This window comes from Takifugu flavidus, chromosome 8 (assembly GCF_003711565.1).
Source record: "Takifugu flavidus isolate HTHZ2018 chromosome 8, ASM371156v2, whole genome shotgun sequence".
NCBI lineage: Eukaryota > Metazoa > Chordata > Actinopteri > Tetraodontiformes > Tetraodontidae > Takifugu > Takifugu flavidus.
The window spans coordinates 15,606,444-15,634,364 of NC_079527.1; the positions used below are offsets into that span (position 1 = coordinate 15,606,444).

At 49.0% G+C, this 27,921-nt stretch overlaps 1 protein-coding gene across 5 annotated transcripts; it reads right to left on the bottom strand.

The window, feature by feature from the left end:
• Positions 1-628: 628 nt before the first annotated feature.
• vps13d (vacuolar protein sorting 13 homolog D) lies at positions 629-27,801 on the bottom strand. Of its 5 annotated transcripts, none has more exons than XM_057039625.1 (70): positions 27,502-27,801; positions 26,736-26,912; positions 26,170-26,247; positions 25,786-25,976; positions 25,569-25,649; positions 25,337-25,453; positions 25,042-25,146; positions 24,483-24,653; positions 24,016-24,116; positions 23,762-23,930; positions 23,529-23,630; positions 23,232-23,418; positions 22,973-23,155; positions 22,527-22,657; positions 22,355-22,406; positions 21,937-22,107; positions 21,662-21,792; positions 21,454-21,586; positions 19,113-21,374; positions 18,886-19,037; positions 17,610-18,662; positions 17,338-17,428; positions 17,132-17,258; positions 16,875-17,055; positions 16,561-16,785; positions 15,524-15,665; positions 15,236-15,455; positions 14,881-15,052; positions 14,611-14,726; positions 14,253-14,477; positions 13,889-14,175; positions 13,538-13,671; positions 12,812-12,967; positions 12,467-12,647; positions 12,260-12,334; positions 11,986-12,186; positions 11,782-11,871; positions 11,514-11,654; positions 11,278-11,403; positions 10,729-10,803; positions 9,470-9,572; positions 9,089-9,223; positions 8,877-9,012; positions 8,727-8,774; positions 8,481-8,631; positions 7,902-8,106; positions 7,574-7,821; positions 7,312-7,503; positions 6,994-7,120; positions 6,780-6,922; positions 6,568-6,698; positions 6,238-6,413; positions 5,890-6,013; positions 5,425-5,660; positions 5,245-5,347; positions 4,926-5,083; positions 4,753-4,861; positions 4,502-4,672; positions 4,159-4,260; positions 3,907-4,056; positions 3,665-3,814; positions 3,447-3,543; positions 3,220-3,368; positions 2,944-3,078; positions 2,709-2,876; positions 2,496-2,628; positions 2,216-2,411; positions 1,780-1,911; positions 1,464-1,704; positions 629-1,298 (listed from the first exon to the last, which is right to left on the bottom strand). In XM_057039625.1, exons 2-70 carry the CDS (start codon positions 26,830-26,832, stop codon positions 1,167-1,169), a joined length of 13,113 nt encoding a protein of 4,370 aa, XP_056895605.1. In that variant the 5' UTR covers positions 26,833-26,912; positions 27,502-27,801; the 3' UTR covers positions 629-1,166. The 5 variants fall into 5 exon arrangements, with proteins under 5 accessions (XP_056895605.1, XP_056895604.1, XP_056895606.1 ...); XM_057039624.1 differs by having other exon boundaries at positions 9,089-9,241; XM_057039626.1 differs by having other exon boundaries at positions 9,089-9,241; positions 16,603-16,785; positions 27,502-27,800.
• Positions 27,802-27,921: the final 120 nt, after the last annotated feature.

The window sequence follows — 27,921 nt, forward strand, 5'->3', positions numbered from 1 at the left end:
CGCATAAAAGCCGGAAGCTGGCGGTTCGAACCTAGGGCAGCTTCCGGTCAGACCCTTCAAAATAAACGTGTTAAAATGAAGAAATTCGATTATCGAAGTGCTCGGAACTATGCCAAAATAAAGAAAAACGAACTTCACTGACCGAAAGAGAGAAAACTCATCTTAAAAGCAGACAGATACGACTAAAGACTAAAGTTTTTATAATAAATGTTTAAAAACTTCCTGCGTTTTATGTTTTACTCGACGCTTTCACAGGAGTTTAACGGGCGAATGTGACAAATGTGTTAAAATAAGAAAAAGAAGCGGTCCTTTATTAAAACTCATCGTACTGTTTTTTTATTTTTATATATAACTTTCTGAAGAACATTATTTGCAGAACCTTCCGAGCTTCTAATACTAAATGACCTGTTAGGAGGTTTGCACCATGAACACTATGGATAGTTTTAATTTACAAAAACAAACCTATTGCTGTTCAGGTCGTTCTGTCCAGAGAGAAATTTAAATTATGTCGGAATTTATTTCTAAATGTTGTGTGATCATGGGGTAAAATGCTGCCTTGTAGTTTGGAGAATGCCCCCCCCCCCCCCCCCCCCCCCCATGATGGTCTGAGGATTGCAACACAACAATGTAATTTTGTAGTGTTTTATTTTAAACATAAACCAAGTGAACTTTACATACATGTTCACCACCCTGACAAAACCTAAAGGAAGATCCGACATGATACCAAGAAGCAAACAAGTGAAAAATCAGAAGAAAATGAGAGCGCGTCAGAGCCGTTTGCTGTGGAGGAGACGAGGAGAGGATCCCATCAGTGCCACGTTCTTCCCTTCAACTCTGATATCTTATACACAAAATAGGATCATGAAGACAGTACCATTTCATATCACCTCATGGAGTTAGTTTAGAATTAGTATTTACATTAGTTTATATCTTGTAAGCTAATATAATCCGTTAATCATTCTATTTACATTATTTATATTGACTAACAACGGTCTCCTGCCTTCCACTGGTAAACACTGTTTCCACACGGTCACACGGTCAGTGTAACAGTTGCATAAGCTTTTGTGCTTTGTCTTATGACGTAGCAAGATTCTTCCCTTTACTGCAGTTGGTCAAACAAAAGAAGAAAAAGAGTGTTTGGGAGGCGCCAGACACGGGTCACATGATCAGGAGTCCAGCAGCAGAGAGTCCTCGTTCTCGCTGGCCGGCAGCATCAGCTGCTGCTCGTAGTACAAACTCTTGGCATAGTTGACTTCTTGAGAGATTTTGATGGCGAGACTTTCGTTCTTCACGTGGACCTGAGGAGAAAAAAACCTTGACGCAAACGCAACTTCCATCGAGTTGGACGACCAAGACGAGGAATTCTGATCTGAGAATATTGTTTATCGATTCGTTTCCTCTGTCAACTGTAAATGTGGAATATGGAGGTTATTCTCAGAAGTGTTGAGGTAACCGTGCATTACCATGGGTTTCTGGTGGGAGGGGCCAGGGATGGCCACGCCACTGCCGCTACTCTCAGCCTTCTTGGTGAGCTGCACATAAACCCGCCCGTGGTCCTTGGACACCAGGCAGTGGTAGAGGTCGTCGTACTTCACCTCCAGGAAGATGGCCTCTCGGTCCACATAGTCCCCCGGCTTCAGGAAGTAGACCGCCACGGAGGAGATGAGGACGCAGTAGGTGTCGATGGGCTCCACGGCGATGAAGCTGGCGAGGACAAACACAGTCACCTTAGCACGCAGTCAGGGTCAAAGGTCACACACGTGTGGACATGAGACCCACAACTCGGAGTGGATGTTGTCGGTGAGGTGGAAGAGCTGCTCCTGGCCGTCGGCCTGAGCTGCGGAGTAGCGAGGAAGGAGCCCCTGAGGTCCTTTACAGCAGCGAGGCTTCCGGAGCCGCTGCACGCTCAGCCTGGACACAAGAGCGGTGAGAACAGCTCAGAACTCACCGACACAACGCTGGAAGCTGGCCGAGGGTTCAGGATAAGAGATGTTAAAGACAACGTCACATGACCTTTACCAGACTCAGGAACTGGACTCATTACTGACCAACCCAGAGAATTTTGAACCATTGTGATTTCCTGAGCTAATTAACACATTTTATCGCAGTTATCATTGAGCAACACATGTTGCCGACCTTTTCAAGGTCAGGACCCGGAGCTCTGACGTGCTCGTGCCCGTGCACACACATGCACACACGTCCCTAAACACCCCACCTGTGATTGCTGACGCTGGCCATGTCCCGGACCGTCTGGGCCGTTTCAGAGGCAAAATCCAGAGCTCCGGCTACGGGTTTGGTCACCGTGCCGACGAGACCTTTACCCAGCCCGGAGATGAAGCCGCTGACTCCGCCCTCTGTCTTCACCCCCTCTACGGTGGAGGTGATGATGCTCGTCATGCCTCCAATGATCCCTGAGGGACACCAGGCTTCATGTCAGCGTCAGCTTCTGGTTCTGGCCGGTTTGGAAGGTCTTCAGGAGATTGTTTGTATCTTACCATGAGCCAGTCCGTGGATCCCTGCCACCAGGTGTTCCCCACTGGTGGCTCCGTGGTACCTGATGTACTCCCGCTCGCTCTGGTGTCTGTTGTCCATCGTTTTTCCAAGCCCGTCTGATAACGTCCCTGCAAACTGACACAGAACCAAGGAGCTTCCTCTCTGCCTGTTTGGGAGGCGAGCAGGAGGTCACAGGTCACATCACGACCACCTACCTTGGCTGCAGAGTTGGACACGCCGTGAGTTACACTGCGTATGAGACCGCCCACGTTGCCGTACTTTATCAGCTCCGACACTCCTTCACTGACATCGTTGAGGAGGCCCATCGGGTTTCCAAGGAAGTCCACAGAGCCCAGGATCTGGGCTGCCTGGCTGATCAACTCCTGCACGCAGAAACCACCCTGATACCTTCATCCAGGACACTTCCACACACACTCCGCGCCTGCTGACCTCTCGAAAATGCTTGAGGATGTCGTTGATGATGATCTCCTGCGTCTCGTAAGGGTGCACCCTGGTGAACGGGTACATGTTGATGACGGCATCTTCAAATCGGATCAGAGGGAACCCCAGGGTGCCTTTCAGGGCCTGCGTGCAGAAAACGTAGAAGATGAAAGAGGCGATTTCTCAGACGTGTTTCCCGGCTCCTACGAGCTCAGAGACGATGTGCTGACATCAACACATCTACGGTTCTCAACAACATTAAGAGACGCCAGGTCTGGTCGTTACCTTGAGGTCAGGCGGCAGCTTGTGGGAGGTGAAGACGCTCAGTTTGACCTGAGGGAGGCTGATCTTCAGGTTCTCAAAGTAGTATCGTTTGGGAGGTCCTGCATCTTCGTTGGACTTCTCATGAAGGTTTTCCCCCACCTTCTCCAGCTCTAGAAATATAAAAAATGGTTATTTTCATATTCCACCTTGTGTTTCTCTGAGCAACATTAATATTAGCAGCGACCCACCGGCGACTTTCTGTCCATATCCAAAGAAACTGAGCAGCTTGAGCAGCAGCTTCTCTTCTATGATGACGGTGAAGCGTCGAGCCGTCACCATGAGGTGCTGCAAACATAACTTTGTTCAGTCTGTAATCAGCACATTTCTCATGCTACGTTAGCATCGAGCTAAAGTGAGACCAGAAGGTTCTCTAGGTTTGTGACAGCGGTCCGTGGGTAACGCTCACCTTAAAGAGCTCAGTGAGCATGAGCCTGCTGGGGACCTTAACGGCGTTGACCTGCAGGGCGGGGCCACTGTCGCTGACGCCGCTCTCACTGGAGCTGGGCGTCACACATAGGATCACAGGCTGGGTGGTGCCCAGCAGCTGGTTGTCCACCTAATGAGAGCAGAGCTGTGGCTTCATAACTGCACACATCAGCCACAAACGTCGCCTCAGGGAGCCGCCTCGCTCTTCTGTCGCCAGCTCACCTGAATCCTCTGGATGCTCACTTCCAGGACCTCATTGGCTGTCGTGCGTGTGAAATGAACACGTATGCCAGACAGCGTCACGAACACGAGCTCCTCAGGAACCTTGTTCACCAGCGAGACCCCCACGCCTTCCTCCAAATTCACCAAAACCTGCAAATCAAGAGAGGCTGCAGCAGAATTCCTTCTGAACCGGGACGGTGACGCAGGGGCCGAGCGGAGGCCTCTGCTGTCCGGTGGGAATGTCGCCCAAACCTCCAGCTCCTGCTCGCTCTCTGGCTTCACCCAGTCTTTGCTCCTGTCTTGCTCCACGCTGGAAGAACTCTGGATCATTCTCCTCTGATAAAAGTCACTTATCTGGAAAATAAAAACCACAAGTCGCATTAAAAGAGTTAAAACTGGAATCATCCTCCAATAAGAGTTAAAAGAATAAAAAGTTCTGGGGTCCACAGAATCTGCACATCCTGAATCCCACAGTTTTGTAACTAAACTAGATTTGGAGTCAATATTTAGGCGGCTTTTCTCTGTTTCATGCACCGGATTGCTGTAGATGTTGAAGGTTTGGTTTTACTTTAAGGGTGGAGGAACACTCAAGCACCTGCAGGACACGAGTGGGTCCATCTGGGAGGACTTGTACTGACAGCACCCCAGAGCCAGGTCTCATCTTCTGGTTGATGAACTGTTGCTCAGGGCCCGGTTCTAGCAGACCAGAATCAGGTCCCAGCACCACCTCGGCTCCATCGTACAGTCCCTCTACGCCGCCCTTCGCCTGGACAGGACAGATCACAGGTCAGACAGTCAAACTTTCAGCTCAACCTTCTCAACTTGGAGGAGATACAGTGGACCCACCTGCACCACCAGGCGGGGAAGCCCACAGGTGAGCATGCCCGAGCTGAAGTTCCACGTCTGCGTCGTGCTGCGGCGAGAGTCCGGCCTCCGCAGCTTCAAAGGCTCAAAACTGGAAAGAGAAGAAACCATGAAGAGACCATCTCCAGCACCTCAATGTCCCTCAGAGGACACACCTGTTGTCAGTAACAGCAGCAAGTCCAGCGATGTCCAGCACCAGAGAAGAGTCCAGCGGCCGCGGCTGCGCGGGTTTGTTCTGAGGTGGAGACGAGCCTTCGTGACACAACATGCCAGAACCGGTCATCCTCCACAGCTGGGACCGTTTCCCCGGCTCCTGCACAACGTTTACCAGCCGTCAGCTCAGGTTCAACCGATTCAGGCCACAAACCTCAAGATTTAAAGCCAAAGCCCAGATTTCCTGTCACCGTTAGTCGGGTGGAGACATTCTACGCTGCTCCAAGCCCATTAGGGGTTAACTCTGGTCACCAGCCCTACCTTCTTTTTCAAGATGACCCGCTGAGTTTTGGTGTCCACGTCCAGAACCAGTTCAGCACAGCTCACTAGACGTTTCTTCCCAACAGGTCTTTTCTCCACAGTCCTGCAAAATAACGACCATTTCAGGCCTGGAACCTTTCTAGAACCTTTGAGAAGACTGGAGCAATGGCCGACGCGTACTGTGAGAACGTGTGTGTGGCTGCGATGTAGATGAAGTTCTCGTAGTAGAGCTTGTTGTATTCTCTGAAGAAGTTCATGTCAGCTGTGACCTCTGAAGAGCCGGCCCCCTTCACGGTGAGCGTGAGGTGCGGCGGCAGCGTGGGCTCGTCACAGGCGTAGTCCAGCACCGAGCTGGATTTAACCTCCGTACGCAGCCGCATGTCAGCGACTTCATGCTGCCAGAACTGGATGGGCACCTGCGGGGAAACAGAAGGGTGTTGGTTTGAGCTCCGGACCCTGTAGTGAGACCTTCTCAGCTCAACTTTACTATTAACCCACAACTTTTTCACAGATTTGAATTTAACTGCTCAACAAATCAACCACTTTTTGCCACTGTGGCATAAAATGAGAGGATGAATCTGAGGCGGAAGCTTCCTCGAAGCCGCTCCTTTTGTGCACAGAACTCTCCTGCGTCCACAGACGTACTTCAGACATGTTGTTGATGCGGAAGGGTGGCGGCAGCTGGTCGGCGTCTGTGAAGGAGATCAGGTAGGTGGCTCCCTTCAGGGTGATTTCTGTCCGCAGGAAGAAGCAGTTCCCTAAGGTGTCCCTGTGTAAAACACAATCATCGTTATCATCTGGGTCTATCGTCCCCCAGGCTGCAGTTCCTCCGTCATCTGTCTCGAATCACAATAAAATCATTGAGTGCACCCAAATCAGGTCCTGATCGTTTGAGACATCCTCTCCAACCCCCCCCAACGCTCCGTGTTTCCTGTGGTTCCAAAGCTTTGATGATCAAAAACCGCCTGCGTTCAGGTAGAAACCGATTCCCACCTCATGTTGACGTGGAAAGACTTGGGGATGTTGACCTCGAAGCCGCCCGACCAGGTGCAGTTGGGCGTGTCCATGAGCCGGACGCACAGCAGCTGGTCGTAGTCGTTACGGGGCCAGTGGAAGACCACGCTGGAGCCGGGCAGGGTGGAGATGTAGCCGTCTGGGTTGGCTGTGCCCTGAGACAAACAACAGCGGTGCTTTAATCATTAATCACACGTTGTTACTACGGAAACAGCGCTAAACCACTCAGGAGGGATTTTAGTGGCGAATGCTGAGCAGCAGCTTTGTTCAAACTCCGCGTTTCTGCGTGTGAGAGCAGAGGTTTCTTACCTTTCCTCTTGCAAACTCCCTCTGTGAAAAGGCTAATTTGTGGGTGGATCTGTTGTCCAGCAGGTAGCGAGGAGCAAATGTCACAATGTGAGTGTCTCTGTAGCGGCCTTTTCCTTTCCACACACTGATTCCTGCATTGGACAAAAGGACAGTCAAAATCTGAGAAGCATTTCCAGCCTCCGGCTGATTTAGAGAGGTTTTGAATGACTTGCCTATATTGTAGATGAGGCCGGGTCTGTTCCCAGGCTGGATCACCTTCACTGCTCTGACTCCACTCCCTCCGTCCAGGGAGAAACCCTGACACCAACCTGGAACTCCATCTGGGTGGATCCCTTTTCCGATTCTCATCGTACACCTAATGTGAGCAGGGGTGAATAAAAAGATGCATTGATTTGGACCGACGGGAACAGGAACAGGAACACTTACATGGCAGGCTGCTCCTTGTCAGTGTAGCAGAACAGTAATGGGCTGAGGCTTCTGGCCAACTCGTGCTCCTCAAACTGGCCGGCTGCATCTGCCTTTGCGTTGTCTTGGCGGAAAATCAGCGGCAAACCTGACAGAGAGACGCCTTTTTAGTCAAAGCGAGGCTGAAGGTTGAAGTACTGCCAGTGGCAGCACAGTGGAGACCCCTGACAGCAGATCTTTATCTCATTTTTGTCCGCTCTGTGTTGACTCGGACTCCCCAGGGGACATTTAAAATAACATGTGGAGCAGAAGTGTCACTCAACGTCAGGTCACGATTACCCGTCTTGTTGACCAGCCAGTAGGGAGCAGATATCAGGATCTTTAGCGCCCCCTGTGCCCGCAAGATAATGCGGATAGTCAGGCAAAGCAGATGCTTGTTGGTGTCGTACAGCCTCATTCGGACCACGTAGTTTTGGGTCCCGGGTGGGATGAGCAGCTCTTTACACACAGGACAGTTCTCCAGCAGGACCCCTGAGACACACGAGGTAGACATCAGACATGGGATCAAGGTGAGATGACGTACGGCAGCTGGCGGCTGTACCGAGCTCCATGTTCTGCGAAGTGTCAGCGGCGTGAAGCACAGCCTCTTTGCCCGGCTTCAGCGACCCCCTAATGGACGTGCCCTTGATATAGAAGTTGAGTTCACAGGGCAGAAGGTTGGCCAGCACCATGGTGGGCAGCAGGTAGATGGTGTGACCAGGCTGGCGATATATCTGCTTGCTACTCCCAGAATCCCTTTTTGCAGGCTGCTGCTCGGGGTAGTTTTCTTTCTTTATCACCACACAAAACCTGCAGTGTGCAGAGATGCAACAGGGAATGAGAATGAGAGGACAAACACCCAAACTATGAGGATCGAGCGTCTGATTCACCTGAAACTGGAATCCATGTCAGCTGAGTGACACTCCCTCTTGGTGCTGCTGAGTTCTCCAGGGCGCTCCACGTTTGTCCAGTGGATGGGAACCTTGCAGAAGAACAACCCGAGACCTTTGGGCCGAGCCTGCAGCCGCCATGAGGTGAGGTGGAGGGGGACAGCTAAGGCCTGAGCAGGCAGGATAGGAGGCAACACCACTGGCTCTGGTAACACAGGGACACCAACATGGCTGAAAAGATGGGATTTGCCTTTGGTTTGGCCCAAAGTGAGCTCAACAGTGGATGTAGCTGAAAGTAATACAGGGAAAAATGTGAAGGACACCAGAAAGGAAGAAGCTAGAGGGAGGATGTTGGACAGCTTCTGCTGTGAGGGCAGTTAGGTTTTAATCCAGCTGTGGTTCTCGACCACTGGGATGAACACAGACTTAAACTGGAAGGAAAAGTGCTGCCTTCACTGGTCAGAGGACATTTCAGCTTCGGGTTAAAACAAAAGCATCAGGCTGTAAATACAAACCAAATTTCTACCGATGAACAAGAAATTCTTAAGGTCAGTTGGAAAAATGTATGCAGCTTCTCACTGTCAGGAGCAGAAGGGCTGTCGAGGCGGATCTCCATTGGAACATCCAGCCGGTTCTTCACCATGAGAGAAGAGCGGACGGTGATCACCTTCCTGGCACCACCCTCCATCGTGATGGAGAACACCACCCGGACAGGCGGCAGCGCCGAGAACTAAAGGTTCGAGAAGAACGGTGTTAGTGTCCATGTTAGTATTCCTGGATGGAAGAGGGAGAACAGAAATGCTCCATAAACGAGTGCAGACGTACGTAAACGTGAGGGTGGATGATGTTGGTTCTGCTGATGGGACTTCCAACCTGGAGAAAAGGAGACAAAGGTCAATGTGTAGATCAGTGACGCAGAAATGGAGCGCCAGCACCTCCAGAATCCCATTATCTTGGTGGCTGAGCAGGACCCACCGTGTTGGAGGAGCTGTTTCGGTCTGCAGCAGCGTAACGGAAGAAAACGCCCACTTTGTCCACCGACACCGGCTTGACTTGCTCCCACCCGCACACGCGGACCAGCAGCTGGTGGAGCTTCAGCTCGTGAGTGTGCCTGCGGAGGATGAGGAGCAGCTAACGCTCTGCAGCTAACGACCTTCTCCAAATCTGACCCCTTAACTCAGTCGTACCGGTGCCGAAGCTTCTCGCGGGCTTCAAACTCAAAGGGAATCTCGTCTCCAGGCGACACCTCCCTCCAGCGACTGACATTATGGGTGTCATCTGTTCCCTGGCTGTGGACCTCTGAGATGGAGTCTGCGCTACTGCTGTGGGACAGCGCCACCCTGTGGCGGAATCAAGTCATTACATCAAAACAGCCCGTGGAGCACAAGTCAGGCACAGATGTTGTTGCACCAAGGACTGAAAGTAGAATACTGTCATCTCAGAGTGATTCTTCAAGCCTCAGTCACCTCTGATAAGGCAAATGCTGTTTCCAGAAACACAGGTGACACTATGCTGTTCTAGGATCATGTGGGATGAATGAAAATGTCCTTGTTTGCTCTTCAACCTACCGTGTTGGCGTTGTGGTGAGGGTGGCAAACCACATGGTGCATCCTGTGTGGTTGCGCAGGGCGTAGGGCACGAACGGCTGCCTCCGCTTGGACAGTTTAACATCTGCATGAAACAAAGACATAAAAGCTAGATTAGGAAGGGGTTTGCTAATTTCCACTTTAGTAGATTATGTTCAGTTTAACAAAACTAATCCTCTTTGATTTCCTTTCATTTAGAAAGGTACATTTGTAAAGGTCAATCAATCCCTAAAAATGAGAGGTGGTCCTGTGACTACAACCTTTTATAGACCTTTTCTACTGAACTGGGCACGTAAACCAGTTAAGGTGCATCTCCTCGTGCAATACCACGTGTTACCTGGAGAGGCACTAGTGAGTAAGTGCAGGCTCAGTGATCGAGGATGTTGGCTGGGACTTTTATAACGTGTCTAAATCATTAGAGTTTGAGGACTGAAAACCTCCGACCTTGACAGGGAAGCAGTTTAAACACTGTAATTACAAGTCAAAGTAACTTAAGATACTGATGTCAACCAATATTCCCCTCAGAATGATTAAGTATTAGATCATTTTCAATAAATAATTTAATAGCCTTGTTAACTTTTGCTGACTGAAAATTCTTATTTAGGTTCTTGAGAGAGGTGACGAAATATTTCACTGATATTTATGCAAATCTCCAACATTTTCAAGAGTTCAAAGCCAGTGAGAGAGCGAGGAGCGCCACATGAACATGCAACAAAAACAGCACCACACAGCAGCAGACATCAACATCCTTCACAAGCGTGCAGACCGGCCATGCAGAGCAAAGCTTAGTGCCAAGCAAAAATAAGAGCCAAAGGAAAAAGGAGGAAGTCTCTCTGGAAGATGAGGAGCGTTCATTTACGAGCTGCTTCTTTGGGCCACAGCAACATGGTGGCGTCAGCCAGTGAACCCCAAACCCAAGCTTCAGGTTTCAGCCAAATCTGCTCAGACAGATTCAGCATGGTGAAGCTGTGACCATCAAAGCCTGCTCAGGTAAACATTCCTACAGTCAGAAGACACCAGGGTGCTTCAGAGTCTTCACACTTCATCAGATGGTCTCGACTGTGTTTCATCTTCCTCTGGAGAGCTAATGAGTGCACACGTGTGCACGGTTTATAGTATAATCGGCTTCTCCGAAGTCCATGTTGGCTCACAACACAGGGAGAAGCCCAAAGAGTCCGTCTATGATGACCGATTAAGAGCTGGGACACGGCGAGAGCTGCCGTCTACTCTCTGAACAGTACCTCCGCGGTGAATCTGCTGCTCGAGGCAGGTCAAGCTGGCAGTGCTCCTAGTTCTCAGGTGAGCAAGAGGAGCACCTGACAGCAGAGAGAGAGAGTTACTACAGACAGAAACACATGCAGAGGTAACACACAAGAGGGCTACAGGGCCGCCGAGCCCGTCCTGGACTGGGCACAGATTAGAAGGTTTCAGAAGAGTCATTTCCTTCAGGTGCTCAGAACCACAAACAGTGATATCAGTTCCCTTCAGTGGAGGAACCAGAGGAACCCGGCTGAAGAGCCATTTCTAACTCCCGCTCGGGCCATTTAGGAAATATTTCCAACCCAGTTTTTCACACACTTGTTCATCCATCAGATGTGACATCATTAATTAATCCTGCAGCTTTAGAACTGGAAGCGTTAGAATCAGAATAATCCAAACCTCTGGTATTTAATATGTGATGACTACATGATCAAGATCAAGGTCACTAGCCCACATTCCTCAAGTGTTCAGTCAGTCCAAATCCACTCAAGGGTCCCATGTTCCAAAAGACTTTAGACTCCTGAACTTACTCTGTCCAAGGTTGGGGGGGTCGACTGATGAACCCACCCAAGGCAGTGGGGCTGGGGCCTGGGGGGGCTGCTCCTCCTCCTTACAGTAGTCGGCCATCCACGAGCTCTTGGTGGTGTTGTATTGTTCTGGTTAATGCCGATACAGATGATATTAGAAGAGCTACAGTGGGTCAGGACTGCCGACCCGTGCGTCAGTGAGCAGGGAGGCCAGAACCTTCAGCGATTCAAACACGTACCCAACAGAACAGAAGTGATGTTCACATCCAGTCTGTGTCTGGCACGAACCTCCATCTTCAGGCGCGGCGGGTGGAGGCGGCCGGCGGCCTGCTGCTGCCAGGACAGGAAGCAGGGCCAGGGCTCCACGAAGGGCTCCCAGCCTGGAAAAGTCACACTGTGAGTAGCAAGTTTTGTTGTAGATCTGAACAGAAACGGGCTTTGAGAGGAACACCTTAATCGCCCAAAGGGTGCGTGAAAGGTGACCTTCTGAAGTGTGTGAGGGTCTACCTGAGAACTCTCTGTTGTAATAGTCTCCAGACAGGCTGAAGCTGGCGTTGCCTTCCTGGGTGGACCCAATACGCTGCAGCACGTACAGCCCTGCCGCGAGACAGGCACGGGGTCACCATGACGACAAAAGCAGTTGCAAACATGAGCTTCCCTCTTCCTCCGCTCCTTCAAACCCACTGACACATCTTGGATAACGATGCTTACTGGAGAAGGTCAGTTCGGCCAGCGGAATGTCACAGTCCAGGCAGTCGTCGATGAAACAAATGCAGACGCTCTCGGCCTTGACCTCCACCCCCGACAGCGGAGCCGAGTGACTGCTGGAGCCCGAGTCGTCCCTGCTTCTGGGGTGGCCTGCCATGTTCTCAGCATTCTCCAGGAGCCAAGCAGCAGCCTGATCCAGCTGACCTGTGAGAGACGTTACGGTGCCGTTACCGTTCTGCTTGTTTTATTCAGTAAACGACCGTCTACCTTCACTCACCTTTACAGTGTAAAAGGGCTGATTTGCAGTCCTCCTTCTTGAAGCCCAGGTCCTGTAAGTGGGTCAACTGGCCTTCTGTGGAGACAAGAGCGAAGAAAAGCGTCGTCTTCGGAGTGAAACAGCAGAAGAGAGGAGCTCTGAGAATCAGCTGAACGATGTGTTGCCAATGTTGACGAGCATGAGCCCAGGAGGCTGGCGTTCACACACCGATGAGGGCTTCCGTCTTCTGTCTGAAGCTCTCTTTAGGTGTGTCAGCGGGCTGCAGGTTGGCTGCTGAGGTGCTGTCAGCAGGCGGCGCCGTGCTGACAGTCGGGATGGACTTCGCAATGGCTAAGAAGAGCTGAATGTCGTTGTAGGACAGGCGGATGTCCAGAGCAGGAAACTGAATCTGTCAGACAACACAGCCGTGAGTTGCTCAATACAAAGCTCATACGTGAGAGCGCACGTCTTCCTTTGGCTCTTGGCTTAAACCCAGAATAAATGCTGACTCGTATCACTAGTGACCGCGTTGGAAACGTTTGTCCTTTACATCATTTCTGAAGTCTTCTCTACCTCTAGCAGGGGTGGGATGTCCTCCACATTGAAGGCGTCCAGCAGACCCGAGCTGCTCTGATATGTGGGGCTTCCACACAGCTCCACCTGAATGTTCACTGGGTCAATGATGGACAACGCCGTCTCCTGCTCACTGCCCAAACGACAGGAGAACACCTGAGGGTGACAGACACGAGAGGCAGAGAGGAAGATCAGTAATGAGAACACGAGAGGCCAGACGGAGCTGGATGAACAAGTCCAGAGGAGGGAGAGTGAATGTGCTGGGAGAAGGATGCAGAGGAGGAGGTCTGGAGGAAGACCTGAGACGTATTTAGACATGAAGTTAAGAAGAAGATGACACAGAGGACCGAGGGGATGGAGAGAGTCCACCCCGAAGGGAAAAGTACAACAACTTATTTCACTATTTGCTTGTTTGTTAATTGTACTTCTAGTCGTTTTCATCTTTTCTGGGATTTGTGAACTGTAGGTTTATTTTTAGCTTGTGTTTTTCTGGGTTTTACCAATAAAGGATGAGGACGAGAATGTCAACTGGACAGATGACCTCTGACATTTAGGTGCAAGAGTGGCCCAAAATGACTCTTTACAAACGTAAGTACACTCTGAAAGTTGTGATGCACTTTATTTACATTTTAAATTTGCATTCTTTTTTCCCCAAGAGGTTCATAGGTCCTGTAGGGATTGCTACAGGTTTTGAGCAGCAGTTGCCGTGACAACAAGAGAGCTGACCTCTATTCCTGCAAGGCTTCCAGAGAAGGGTCGATCCAGCAGCCGGGGCTTGTAGGTGAGGACCGTGGTCCCTTTGAGAATGACGGCATTGGTGTCCAAACACGACCAGTCCTCCACAACTACAAACTCTGTGCCTGGAACCAACCAAGATTTCACATCGTTGAAGACGTTCGTTTAAATAGAGGAAATTTGTGAAACTTACACTGTAAAAAAGCCTCAATTATTCAAAAGTTGCTTTTGTTGATGAATGAGGTTTTTCTTTTTATTGTAGTAGCACATGAATAAACACCTAATTATAACCTAATAATTAAACACTTTAATGAAACCTGAAACCAACTGGCTTTTCCAGACCTGTGACATTGATCTTAATCTCCAGGCAGCGGTCCTGGGTGACCGGCACCGTCGACCTCTTGGTGACGACGCCGCTCTTGACAGTTTTGGGCATGACGGCCGCAGTGCTGCTGGTGGTGGCCACGGAGGCGTCGCCACTACTGGGCCATCGCTGACGATGCTCCTCCCCACCTGACGCCTCAGCTGGCCCCTGCAGGAATTCCTGAACCAACTGGAGCCAGTCGAAGATGAGGAAGACCCTGAGGTTGTTGAGGACCACCGTGAAGGAAGAGGACTCACGCGTGGATCTAAGAGGAGGTAGAACAGTGTCTCAAGGCTCCGCTTGTGTGCAGGCTCTGCTGGCTAGGGTCATTTTCTCTGGTACCTATAATGGAGTTCCAGCTGCAGTGACGCACGGTTGGTGCTGGTTTTAGATGGCTGGAGGATGCAGTCGAACACATTAGGTTTCATTCCATCAAGCTCCCCGTGGGCACCGTTCAGGCCGGTGTAACGGGTGTCATACGCCAGCAGGGAGTGAGACACCAGGTTGACAGACTTGGAGCCATTAGAGAAACTCTCAAACAGCAGTTTGGATTTCATGAAGTCAAATCTTGTCAAAGGAAACACAAACATGACGTCATCATGACAGGCCCCACCTGTTCAGCTATACCAGGGAATGGTTTACAGGTATAATATATAGTAGAAAAGGATGTGTAGTAATGATGGTGCTGCCAAAGACTGACCTCGCCAACGATCGGCTGGGATTGGTCGGTTTGGGTCTGTCCAGGAGCTCCAGAGTGACATCCATCATGTCCACCAAGAAAGACATGTTGGAGTAGACGTCCCCACTTAAAACCGTCTAGGAACAGACACAACGAGCATGTAGGCAATATTTAGCATTAACACTGATAATTCTGATATTTCAAAATAAAAGTACGAGTTGTTGCTTGAGGCTGGCCATCAATGGAAACCTCAGTCAGGTGTGAGGCTAAACGGGGTTCACGGTTTCTCACATAGGTGCTTGGGTCCTGCAGGTTGTATGGGCGCAGAAAGTCTTCCACCGGCTCTCCCAGGTTGTTCTCCAGGAGCCCACGGATCAGCTGGTAGTGCTCCAGGCTCAAAGAGCAGTGCACTGACGAGAGGCTGCCGTGGATGGACATGTCAGGCACGGAATGGCTCAGCTCCCTGAGACAAGCCACCAACACAGGAGTCAGTTCTACACTCCTGCTTCTCCACATACTTTAAGAAAATTCAAATTCAAAGCAATAACACTGTTTAAACAGCAATAATGGAAATACAGGGGGGGGGGGACATTTGTTATGTTATGATTTGAGACTTTAAGCTTAAATCTTTTGAAGAACACCGTACTTATCGAGGTTACGCTCCACTTTAAGCTTGAGGCGACAGCGGTCCTTTAACAGATTGTCTCCTGTGCGACGGACAGAATAAGATGGAAAGATGAGGTCTGGAGACTCGGGGGGGTTACTGCCCCCTTCCCACAGTTGGCAGGGCAGACGCTCTGCTGTGAAGATGTCCATCTCCTGGAGGTCCAGGGCAATGCAGTCCAACAGGCACACGTGGTCTTCAGCTGGACGCATGAATAAATATTCAGTTCAAAACCAAACAGCTGCCGAGGATCTGTGCCGCAATGCCAACCTAAGCCGGGCGGCTCGTCCTCCTCAGGGGTCCTGGTGGCTGGACACTGTGGCCTTCCAAGGCTGAAGCCAGCAGAGGACGTGGAGCTGGACGAGGAGCTTCTAGTCTCACTGCTGCTCTGCGCTGCACTCCTGACACGCTCCTTATTGGAAGAAAGGAGGATGATTAAAAAATGGCTGAACAGTGCAGCAAAGAGAACTAACACAGCGGTGCACACACTAGCTGTATCATCTACCCACAAACTGACAGATGAAGCTGGAAAAGTTGGGGTTTCCTGTACAAGCAGCACATTTTACCAGAAACCTCAGTTCACTGCAAACAAGCGAGCTGGAGGTAACGACACGTTCACGAGTCAACCAGCTTCAAAATGACAAGAAAGTCAATATAAACTGTAAAAACAACAACCGAAAGACAAAGTGGAAACGTTGTGTTGTTGAAACAACTGCAGCGTGATTTCAAACCTTCTCACAGCAAAACACGCAGAGGTACCTTGTAATGAGACGGATCCTTGTATGAATTTGCATGCAGTATCAAATTCTTCACAAGAAAAACACAACATGTGTGTGAAAACCCAGTGTTGGAGCCCCCCCCCACATGACCTTCACTGCTGGTGCTTAAATACGGAGGAGACACGGCAGCTCCTTCCAGTCTAGAAGGGCTCGTTTGAGTAATGCCAGCATTGAAATGAGGTGAGACAGCTACAAATCTAGTTTAACAGCAGATTCTGTGGCAGACTAGTTAGTTTACATGCTTGATGAGTTCATTTATCGAACAAACACACAAATATTGCTGTATTCATTGTCAATTCAGCTCAATGAAATAATAAGACATTCAAAGATATTTTCTACACATTCTTGACTGATTAGTGAACCAAGAACATATATTGGTCATTGAGATATTTACTGGCAAAAGCATTTTTTGATGATTTTTTTCAAACTTGGATTAAAAAACCATTTGATTTACCAATAAATACAGCGAGTTAGGAGCACGGAACACGAGGAGCGCACGAACGGGCACAAACGGGCAACGGGACTCACCAGAGAAGGGAAAAAGGCGTGTGCCATGGTGAGTTTCTCTACCTTGTCTTTGAGAGAAAACGTCCCCTGAGCTCCAGCTGACAGGAAGCAGTTCTGCACTTTCAGCTGTCCCAGATTGGCCACAACGACCCTCGGGGAGCACGAGCTCTCTGGAATGAGGATAACTGGGGCCCCGGCCTCTATGTCCAGTAAAACCCTGGATGCCCGCTGAGGATGCTCCCGTACCTGCAGCAGGGGAGCAACAGAGGAGAGAAGGCATGGCTGTCATCATCAGACCCGCTTCTGTCCAGCTCCCTCACATCTTCCATACTCACAGCCTGACCCTCCACTGCAGCCCTCTGCCTGCCCAGGACGTCCTGCAGCTGGGTGAAGTGCTGGACGAACGCCACCACCTCGGCCTGGAAGCGCTGGGTGTGGACATACTGCACCGAGGCCATCTGCAACAGCACTTTAATGTCAAACTCACGCGTCAGGAGAGGATCGGGCTGGCCGTACCTGCGAGGAGAAGAACAGAGGCAGGATTTCAAACCACATCCATCAACGCAAAGCATTCATCAAAGGGGTCACTCACTTATAGATGTCGAAAATAAGAGCCTCCCCTCCTCGCGTGGTGAAGCGTTCCCTGTAGAGCTCACCGTGGGGGGTAAGGTCGCTCAGGGATAAGCTCCCTAAAGTGCCTTGTAAAGCCAGATCTCCATCTAAATATTAGTCATCACATGATTACTCTAACATGCAATTTCCTTGAGTTGGGTCGAAAAAATCTATATGGTCACTGACCCAACATTTCCAGATGAGCAGATAATTTGGAGACGCTGGCTCTGGCCAGCTCGTTGAATTTTTTGTTCAACACGAGAGACAAAGAATGAACCTGAAAACAGAGAGAGAATTAACAAGAGAACGGTTGAGCTGGTGACTTATATGAGCATTTACAGCCTTCAGCCGATGACACGTGAGCTGATCACCTGAACAGTCACATCTTCACCCATACAGAAAACGATTCTAACATTAGAGAAGTGGACATCCTTAGAAAGCATCTGTACACAACTTACTTTCAGATCTAATTTGGTGTTGACACCCTCTGTTGTCTCTTCATCGCTGCTGAGCTCATCCAGAGCACTACCTGCAAGTGGCTCCGATGATGTTGGCTGCACCTTCACCGCATGATTATTGGCTGTGGAGCCAATGCCAAAGAAGTCCAGGATGACCACCCATGTCTGGAGTGTGATCAGAACATCCAGGCAGTTAAAGTCAACATCCACGCTCCTCCCCACACCGCCATAGCGTGTTTTGTACTCCGGATGGTTCTGATCTACCAGTAACACATTGATATGGACCAAGGAGTCATCGAAGTCTGGGGGCGGCAGTGAGGAAGGGTTACGGAGAGTAGGGGAGGGAGGTGGCGTGTCGGGACAGTCCACCTCCCTCTTTGACTTGTGACTGCATGTTGAAGGGGTGTTGGGGTGTCGCTGGTAGAGCTGGAAGACGTTCTGCGCCTCCTCCATGTGGGCGGGGAGTGAACGTGGCATGTCTGGAAACAGGGCATTAGATGTTGATGGACAGCTTTGGGAAAGATACTCCTTTGGACTGAAGGAAGAGGGTTTGGGAGCTCCACGAGACACCATCAGATGTTTATACTTAGAGTCGGGGTTCTGCTCTAAAAGATCTTCCATCAAGAGTGAGCGCAGGACCAGCTGAACCGCCAACAGGTGAGGATGCTCTTTGGTAATTTCTCCCTCCAAATCCTGGAAGCGCAGGCTGACTAATCCCTGAGATCCCTGCGTGAGGTCAGCACTGAGCTGGACCTGCAGTTCTGCTACATGTAGGTTGACTTTGAGGTGGGTGAAGGACAAGGGCTGAGGAGCAGCGTTATGTGACTGGAGGGGCAAAGGGGAGGACAGTGACAAGTGGGAGAAGCTGATATGAGGAGGGTCTCTTGCAAACAGCCCCCCCTGGGGGTCTGGAAAGCGGTGATGTCTGGTGGAGGACGGAGTTGGGGGCGGTGGCGTGGGTGGTTGGCTGGGTGTGACACGTTGCTCCTCAATCAGGGACAAGTTATCCAGTGTCTGTAGAACTTGTTCATACACGGGTTTGCACAGGAACACCTGTCACCAAAGTGTCAGGCAGTTACACACTCATCAAAACAGGAATCATCACATCTCCAAACTGTTATTCCCAACACCTACGACTCAATTTGATGACTGTGCCAAGCTCACAAGCAAAACTGGTGCACGATTGAGTGGTGTGTCGGTGTCTACGTGTGCGGTCACCCCATCATGTGTGTAGGGACGAGCTGCTCTACGACCTTGGTTTTGATAAAGTGCTCACCTGTACAGAGTTGACGAATCTGCCCTCCACTCTCAGCAGCCCTGAACTCCTGCACGGCTCCTCGGGGGTGAGCAACGAGAACGGGACACTGTCGTCATCCAGGATTTTCTCCAGGGTGAACTGAATTGTGGTGTCCTTCAATATATGGAATGCTACGAAAGAAAGCAAATGTGTACCTTTGTTTCTCAAGTTTGTCAAATGGGTGCAATCAAAGAGCAAAATTGTACCTTTTCCACAGTTTAGAGATTCAAAGAAGTCATGACGTGTGAACTGTGGTTCATCCTGAGTGTTGCTCCCACTGTGGGTGGGCGATGCACTGCCAGCGGCTTCTCCTCTAAAAGCCCCCTTTAGAACCAAATTGCTCATGTTTACTGAATAAAGACGGATGTCCTTCACCAACACCTGCAGCTTCTCTCTTTGGGCATTTTGCCCAGGAACAAAATTTTGGATTATTATGCTCCCAAGATGACCGACCAAAAGCTCGGGGTGTCCAGGCTTCCGAGGAATGGACACAACTGGAGACTCAATGCTGATGTTAAGGGTCAGCTTCACCATGAATGTGTCTAATGGAGAGTCAGGTTCCTCTCCAGGAAGATCTTCCTCTTCCTCCAGGGGATAAACCCAGCTTTGACTGTGAGTTCGAGATCTCCGTGAAGGAGTCTCAAAAAGTGACACCATGCCGCTGTACTCTGCAGTCTTGGTCGCGAGGACCGTCGACACTTTGGTGGCTGCACTTTTCAGCATAGTCCTGAAGTTGTCTTCAACCTCATTAGCAGAGAGACTCAGCTCCTTCAGGAATTTAGCCGAGTGGTTATAGTGCAGGGACGCCATCTGAAGCGTCAGAGAACACTCCCCTTCCGCTTTCTCCAGAAAGCAGAAATTTAAAGCCTCTGAGGGCGCCGCACTGGTGTCAGCCAAAAAGGTTATTCCAGCTAAAACTGAAGAGCTTTGCTCAACGCTGCCAATGCTGACCACAAACAAGCTCCGGCCACCTTCCTGGGTCAGGTCAACCAACTGCATGGACCCAAGAGAACCATGGATGTCCAGCCGGCTCCCCATGGACACGTTGACCTTGGTGCCTGTGATGCTAGCAGTGGCAATCTTTAAGCCCCTCTTCTCAGCGCCCAGGACCGTCCCACTGGACACAGTCCGGAGAAGCAGCAGGTTGAGCCGATGTATCTCCACGGTGAGTTCTTTGTTCTGGTCATAGGTGGCCTCATATGTCCCCTCTTCCTCCTCACTGTAAGGCTGTCTTGCATTTTGCTGGGTTGTTGAAGCACATGAGGCGTTTTCTTCTTTGGGAAAAGACTTTTGGAGGAACTTCAGCAGCTCCACCAAGGTCTCAGGATTGAAAATGATGTCCAAGTTGTTGACCTGCATGCTTGTTACCTGAAGGGAGCTGTCCAGGTTCATGGAGGGACAGTCTGAGCTCACAAACTGATACTCCAGCTTAATCAGGGCCTCCTGGTCTTTCAGAACGGAACTGAATGGAGACAGCGTATCCATATGAACGCCAGAAGATGAATCAGAATGGCGGCTCTGATGCTGCGGAGACCTACAGTCTGAGGACACGGGGGAGGAAGGCTGGCTCTCTCTGAGGCTGCCCGTGGGGACGTCAAAACTCAGGTGTTTATGAGAAGCTACCAGCAGGTCAAAGTCTGCCCCATAGGTCTGTAAGGTGTCCACCAGCAGAAGCCCATGGACAGTCAGGGAGACCTCAGCATCATATGGACGTTTGACAAAATGAGCATTGGTGCCAAACACCTTCAGAACACATATATAGCGACCATCACTCTCTACACCCAGTTGCATATAGTTGATGTTAAATTCAGCTAACAGGAGACGTGATTCTACCAAAACCTCCCTCGTGTGCTGCTCTAACGTCATCACGCTCTGCGTCAAGTTCTTGGCTGAACCGTGCAGCTTCCACAAGCTGTCCTCCCTCTGGAAGATCTTGTCATGGCGAAGGGTAAGAGGGTCGGGGCTTTTCTCAGAGCTTCTCTCCCCATCATTGATGGAAGGGCTGCTCAGCCTAGTCAAGCAACTTCTAAGGGCCGTCATTTTCTCCAGGTTGATGTGAACTTTGAGGTCGGGCAGGGTTCCTGACAGCAGAGCTCCAGGCAGCTCAGGGTCCGATGTGTAGCGCAGTCTCTGTTCCAGCTGCAGCAGAACATTAAACTTCTCCACCACGTGAGTCGGTCCCACCTCACTCTCCTGAAGATGTTTCCAGTTGTCCTTGCAGCGACCAACCATGATCTGCATGTCCATAAAGGACAAGGAATACTTTTCGTAAAGCTTTCTGCTGTAGGCCTGTGAGCTTTCAGGGGATCTCATGCTGAGGAACTCGGGGCTTTTGAGTTGGTCTTTTGAAGGCACGTCTAGTTCAGGAGGAGGAGACCCTGGTGGGGTGGCCAGGGGTGTCTGGAACTCATCATCACTCAGGTCTTCCATGTCAGGTTGAGCAGCTTTTGAACTGGCCTTAGTGTCATCTGTCAAAGGAAAGAAATGACTGTCAACTACATGAACACACTTGTGAACCGCTCTGGTTTTAATTCAGTTTATTTTCACCTTGAGAGTTGGTGAGAAGAATTCTGCCTAAATCAATCACAACTAGCATTGGGTCACTTGACTGGAAGTCGTCCGGGAAAATCACCTGGGGGGCACTAATGTCCAATTTCATGGTCCAACGTTTACTGTTTTCCTGTAACACAGCAGATTGATTAGAGGATTCAGCTATGGATCATGTGATCCCACCCATCCAGAGGATCTGACTCACAATAAACTCTCCGACAAGAAGCTGATCGATAGTCTGTCGGATCTCTGCTTTGGTCAGCATCTTTAGCTTGTTGTACTGCCTCCTGGCAGCTTCTGCCACTCTCAGCTCCAGCTCTGACTGATAGCCAAACCCTGAATATCAAACAGGTTTAGATGAACCAGCTACAAGTAATAATAACAGTGAATTATTCCTATAAATAATTAATAACAGTCATTCGCTACGAGATCTTATCTGTGGAGTTTAATCTGACACCAAACAAAGGTATAAGGACTTACCTGAGGTATGAACTCTTCCTTTATAGAAGAACTCGGTCACTTTTTTTATTGCTTGAGGGTTGTAGATAATGTTCAGCGGGCTGGTGCTCACTTCCAGTCTTCTCTCAAACTTACACCTGACAGGGTTCCGCTCATAAATCATCTCAAACACCGGCGATGATGAAGGGCAATCTGGCAACGTAGCAGAACACATGGTATGAATGAGGACCAAGATTTCCGAGAACAGCTGTGGTTTCAATCCCAATCAGAAGGTAAAGATGCAAATAATGACCACTACATTGTGGCTTCATGCCCACACCTTCCAATGAAAGCTCACCGTACCGACACTGCTGGGTCATTCAATAATAAAACTCAGAAGTACTCCACTATTTAGGAACTACGTGTTCTTAAAACAACAAACCAAGAAAGATCGTCTCACCAGAGCTGCTGAACTGGTCTGAAGTTTGGTTGATGGCAACAACGACTTTGTCCTAGAGTGTCACAAACATGAAATCTGGTAACTGTGGCACATTCTGTAATAATAAATGTACTGGACTATCTGCCGTGCTCTTGCTGCAGCAGTGTTTGCTTGAATCTTTCCATTTTTTTACCGTTTTGGGAGAAACAAGGAAGGGGAAGATGGTACCCTGGGTGGTCAAGTCTCTGAGGAACAAGGTGTCCAGTTTAACCGCCAGCACGGAGGATTCTGAGCGAGGGAGGGACTCCACAATCACCTTCACTCCTGGAAAAAACACTGGAATCAATCAAATTGAAAAAAAAAACAAAAAGAAACCGAGGGCTGTGAGCGTGTATGAAATAACTGTAACAAGATACCAGCAGCATTACTTTAATGACTCACATTTGATTCCAGTCATCCCACTTCATATCCTCACATTAGATGACAGCTAACTGACCTCAGTATAAGAGCTGAGCGGCTATATTTTGAGATTATGACTGGCTATAAATTAAGGTTTTGTACACCAGCTGTTTCCAGCCATCTCTACTAGAACCTGTGACAGTGATGGCAAAAAATGAAACACTCCCGGTTTCTGCAGACCTGAGAATTCCAACTGGATGACCCCACTTTCGTGCAACGTGTCCCCGACTTTGTCCTGATGATACAGCGTGACTCCTCCCTTCTCGAGTAAGAACTCGAGCCGAGCGAACAGGTGATCTCGCCTGGTGAACGTGTTGAGAGTGTGAGAGTCCTCCAGTGGATCGAACAGGTCTTCTGTCTCTGCTGGAGAAGAAATCCATCGCAAAGATCAACAATAATTCAATGGTACGTTACACCAGCCCTCTGCAGAGTCTCGCACCGAGAATATCCCACGAGGAAGGACTTGTCAAGAGCTCTTCAGGCTTGTCAGGGTCCTGTGCTCCATACCAGCCTCCCCAGCCTGGAAACCAAGACTGCAGGTACTGGATCATCCCTGAGCTCCCACTTTTGGGGACAGATGCGGTGGGAGAAGCAAGCGGGACGTCGCTGTTTGGCTCTCGCACATTCTGAAAGACGGAGTTTAATCAGTAAAAGCTGGAAAGTGATGTGACAGACAAAGGGGCATGGTTCTGGTCAAGTGGGTCATGCTTTGAGGACTGGTATCATCAAAGCTCACCTCTGCAATCTCTTCCTGCTTTCGGAACCAGTCTTGAACAATGTCTCGCAAACTCTGCAGCTCCTCCAACGTCTGCTCCTCTTCCACTCGCTCCAGCTCATCCTAACCATGGAAAAAAGAGTTCCACTATTAAAATCTTCCTTAGAATAATCAACTCTGGGGGAACACATCCTGGAAACACCGGACATGGAAACAAACAGCTCCAATAACGAGGAAATCTTAAATCTAAAAACCTCTTCCTCGGGGCTGAGCGGGATCCCCTTGAGCCGTCTGAAGTAGAGGCTGGTGTAGGTCTGTGCGTCACGTGCTCGGCGTAGAGCGAACTCCCAGCTGCCGCGCTGCCGCTGCTCCCTGATCTCGCTGAGGTTGGCCTGGATGGCGAACAACCACCACCGTCGGCAGCTACGAAGGGCAAAGCTGAATCAAAGACTCTGACTAAAGCAGAAGCACCACCGTTAAAGGGGTCAAAATCAAACTTGCTGCTTACTGTTTTGAAACGGGGACCCGGGGTCTCCACCTTCGATACAGCATCCCTCTCTCCCGACGGTCCAGCTCTTTGAGGAACGTCATTATCTGCTGATACTGGACCTACAACCAAAGGCACAACAACAACACGGTCCAAATGTTGCCAACGCTGAAGAACAGGTGAACGGACACCTGGCTGGCCTGAAAGGAAACATCCTAGTACCTCTCGTACTAAAGCACACTGTGCCAGGCTACGTCCTGACCTACGGAGAGATGCAGCTTTTCCTGTACGATGGAGCGATTTTAAATCTTAACAAATAACAACGGGTAACATACATTGGGAGTCCTTGGAATAAAATGATATGTAAATATGTAGTAAAATGACATTAAAACAGAGTCAAAATAACCGAGTCAGCGTAGAGTTTACGAGCTTATTACAGAAATAAGAAGAGTCCCCAAAATGTAGACATTTAGAGATCAGCTGTTAACCTGTGAGAGCCGCAAGGACATGGGCTCCAGCTGAATGTGGCCTTCAATCCGTGGGCTATTTCTGGACCTCAAGGGCTCCTTGGAGGTATTTCTTCTAAGTAACACAGAGGCACACACTGGCTCAAAGATGTACTGATGCTCCCGGCTCTGCATGCACTGGGTCATGGCTTCCTGTGGTGTCAAAACCAGTGAGTCAGTTCTACAAGGATATCAAACTGGAAAACATGCCAAATATTGATGGCATTACACACTTTAAGGATTTCTCTTCAGGTTAGACACATCTAAGCTGCAGAAAATATGTTTTGAGAAGGACGTACAACTCAGAAATGACAGAGTAAAACCTCAAAACTTAGAAGAAGCTAAAGATACAAGAAAAGCAGCCTGTGATGGTGGAGAACCTGAAGCAGCTGCTTCTCAAACTATAGTCTGATCACATGAACGCACGACTCAGCCATAGAGATCATGTTTCATAGATGGTGAAACAAATACATCTGAATTGTGTAACCTGTATGGTTACGACGGTAAACGAGCCCAGCGCAGCGTCGGCTCTGTTACAGACCTGGATCTCATTAGTGGCGAGCTTTCCCAGCATTTCACACTTGGTGTCCCAGTAAACGCTGAAGTCTTCTATCTCCAGCTGCTTTTGTCGGAGGAGCTTCTGGACCTGCAAATACAGACATTAACCTCAAACTCAGAATATGGCGGTAAAAAAAGAACTAATTGCTCAAACTAATGAAGATCTCATCAGTACTTAAAGTATAATCTTAATCCAATAAAGAAATACATTCAAGCGGAGCCAGATTTTTGTCAGATCAAACCATAAAATAAACTTTGTGCGTTCTGAGAGCACTTACCGATTCTTTTGAAGGGTTCTGGGCAGAAACCTTGTGGATGCAAACCCCAAAGGAATATGGTGGCTCTGGGCTGGAGAAGTCCTCCTCAAACCGAAGGTGCACATCCTGGATCTTCAGCTACACAAAGAGCAGAACCTCCGAGTTAGGTCGGGACCTCCGGCCGATCAACAACACTTCGTAATGTGGTCGTCCTCCCAAGCTCTCAGACACAGACATGACGGTGTGTGTATACCTCGATGTTCTCTACAATCCTGGTAACCAGTGACGCAGTGACAGAATACCAGTAAGACTCTCCTCTCTGTCCACCTTCACTCTGCAAACACAAGGTGCGCCATTATATCCAGTGTATCCTAATGGTGCACGGTCGCTGCGTGAACAGCAGGAAAACAGATGCCTGAAGATAAAAGCAAGTTATTAAAGAACCGTTTTTCTTGTTGCGTTCCACTTGCCTTGAATTTGTCTTCATAAGCTTTGAGGAGGCGTTGTTTGCGCTGCCTTTCCTCCTCTTTCTCCTTCTCGTCATCGTACTCCTGCAGCTGGGCTGGGCCAATGATCAGGTTGAGCTGGGACATGGAGATCACCCACGGGTCACTGTGAGGCCTGTAGAAAGGGATCTGCAGGGTGATCTTTCCAATGAAGCCTGGAATAAAACAGAAAGATCAGGGAAGGAACTTAAGGATAAACTCCAAAACAATTCTGCTTTTGTATGTTTTAATCATTTATTTTTATTCACACTTTATATGCGGTAAATTGATCATTTCATTTAATTCATCTATTTTGAAATTTTGAAGCAAGTAGGGGGACTTTGAATGGTGCTGTTGGGGGTGTCTCACCTGCTTTGACCTCAAATGGAAGATCAAACTCTCTAAGAGCATCTTTCCTCAGCGGAAGGTTCTCCAGTTCCACCGCACCTGGAGAGCAACAGCCAGACACATTACTCAACTCAGCCTAGACTGGGTCCCACTCGGTTCTACTCAGGTCTGTCTGAAGGGTTTTCTATTAGGGGATGGGACCTGTTACAAGGTCCGTTTTTCAAGGTTCCAACAGATGTGAGCAGCAACAGTTTGAGAACTCATTCATGATACTCAAAACACCCATTTTTATAACAGTGACTGTGTGTTTTTATTACTTCTGTGCATGAATAATAATGGCTAATAAAAACAACAAGGTGCAGACGTTCTGTTCTAGGTGACTGTGAAGAGAATCCAGAGGTTCACCAGGAGTTCACCGCTGGTCACTTACAGAACAGAAAAGCTTAAAACATTAAGAACTGATTACTACACGTCACTAGTTTAGGCCGCCTTGCAATGACAACCCTTCCAGTGTTGAGCTGCTACTCAATTCTAATGGAAAAGACAGAAACCGAGTCGAGTCGAGTTGACAAAAAAGACAAAATCACCTTTGAGAAGGGCGATGGAGAGCTGATCCGTGTTCAGATTGCTGACATATTTTCCCAGGTATGTGTTTAACACCCAGGCAACAAGACCTTCCAACATCCTGGATTAGGGATGATGATGAAGAAGTTGGTGATGAAGCCTCCTGAAATCACAACCCTCCCTCGGGAGGTTTTCAGAGTCTACAAACATAAAAGATACTTTGTCAGTTTGATAAAGCTTTTAGGTTTCTGAGCATATCTGCCGTCATTAAACATATACTGGAATCCTGTGATATAATAACGATCAAATCATGTAGAAATAACACAGCAAGGTTTACATATGTTAACATGCCTAACACTATATCATTACTAAACTCAATGATTTGCTTCTATGTTGTACTTTATTGCACTAAAAGTTGTGTAAAGTACCAACATTGTTATTAGGGCCCAACACCGTCCAACATCCTGACGTCGGTGACCAAAACATTAGTTCAAACCATAAATTAGACACATTTAAAATCAATCTCCAGCAGGACTTGTCTCATCGAAACAATGACAAAGAGATTAACTTTGACACTGTGCTGCTGTCTGGAAGTCAAACACAAGTTAAGACTCTTATCAACTTATCGATCCGCGTTCATGTCCAGACAGCATGAGGTCATCGAGAATTGTTAAAATGATTACTACAGGGGTAGGTAATCTTAGCTTAAACTGCGACGACACACCTCCAGTCACCACGCAGAAGACATCAACTTAACTATGGCAAATGTAAAGCCGACAACTGACTTACTAAGAGGCGCAACACCGACCGGACAGCATGGTGCTGACGAGCGAAGCCAAGATGGTAATCCGACTTCGCTAGCCACTTAGCTAGCACTGACTGCCAAAGGTTGAGACCTCACAACCAAAAGTAAACAGCTGGTATGACATTGGACTCGGACGTAACATTAAATGTTTTTTATTAAAGATACACTATTCCCTCCCACAGTAAAAAGCTGCTGTATTGAATAATGCATTGCAAGGGTTCATAGTTATGCGTCGTTGTGTCAAAAATAAACACACTTCCGAGGAGTACTGAAGTTTCAGCGCACACTTCCGGTCATGTGACGAAAACAAACCCTCTTCGCGTTTCCTGTTTACGGACAGTGTGGTCGTTACTGCCCTCCTTAGGTTGTAGCTGTGTACTGCAGTCTTGGTGTCATAAAACAGC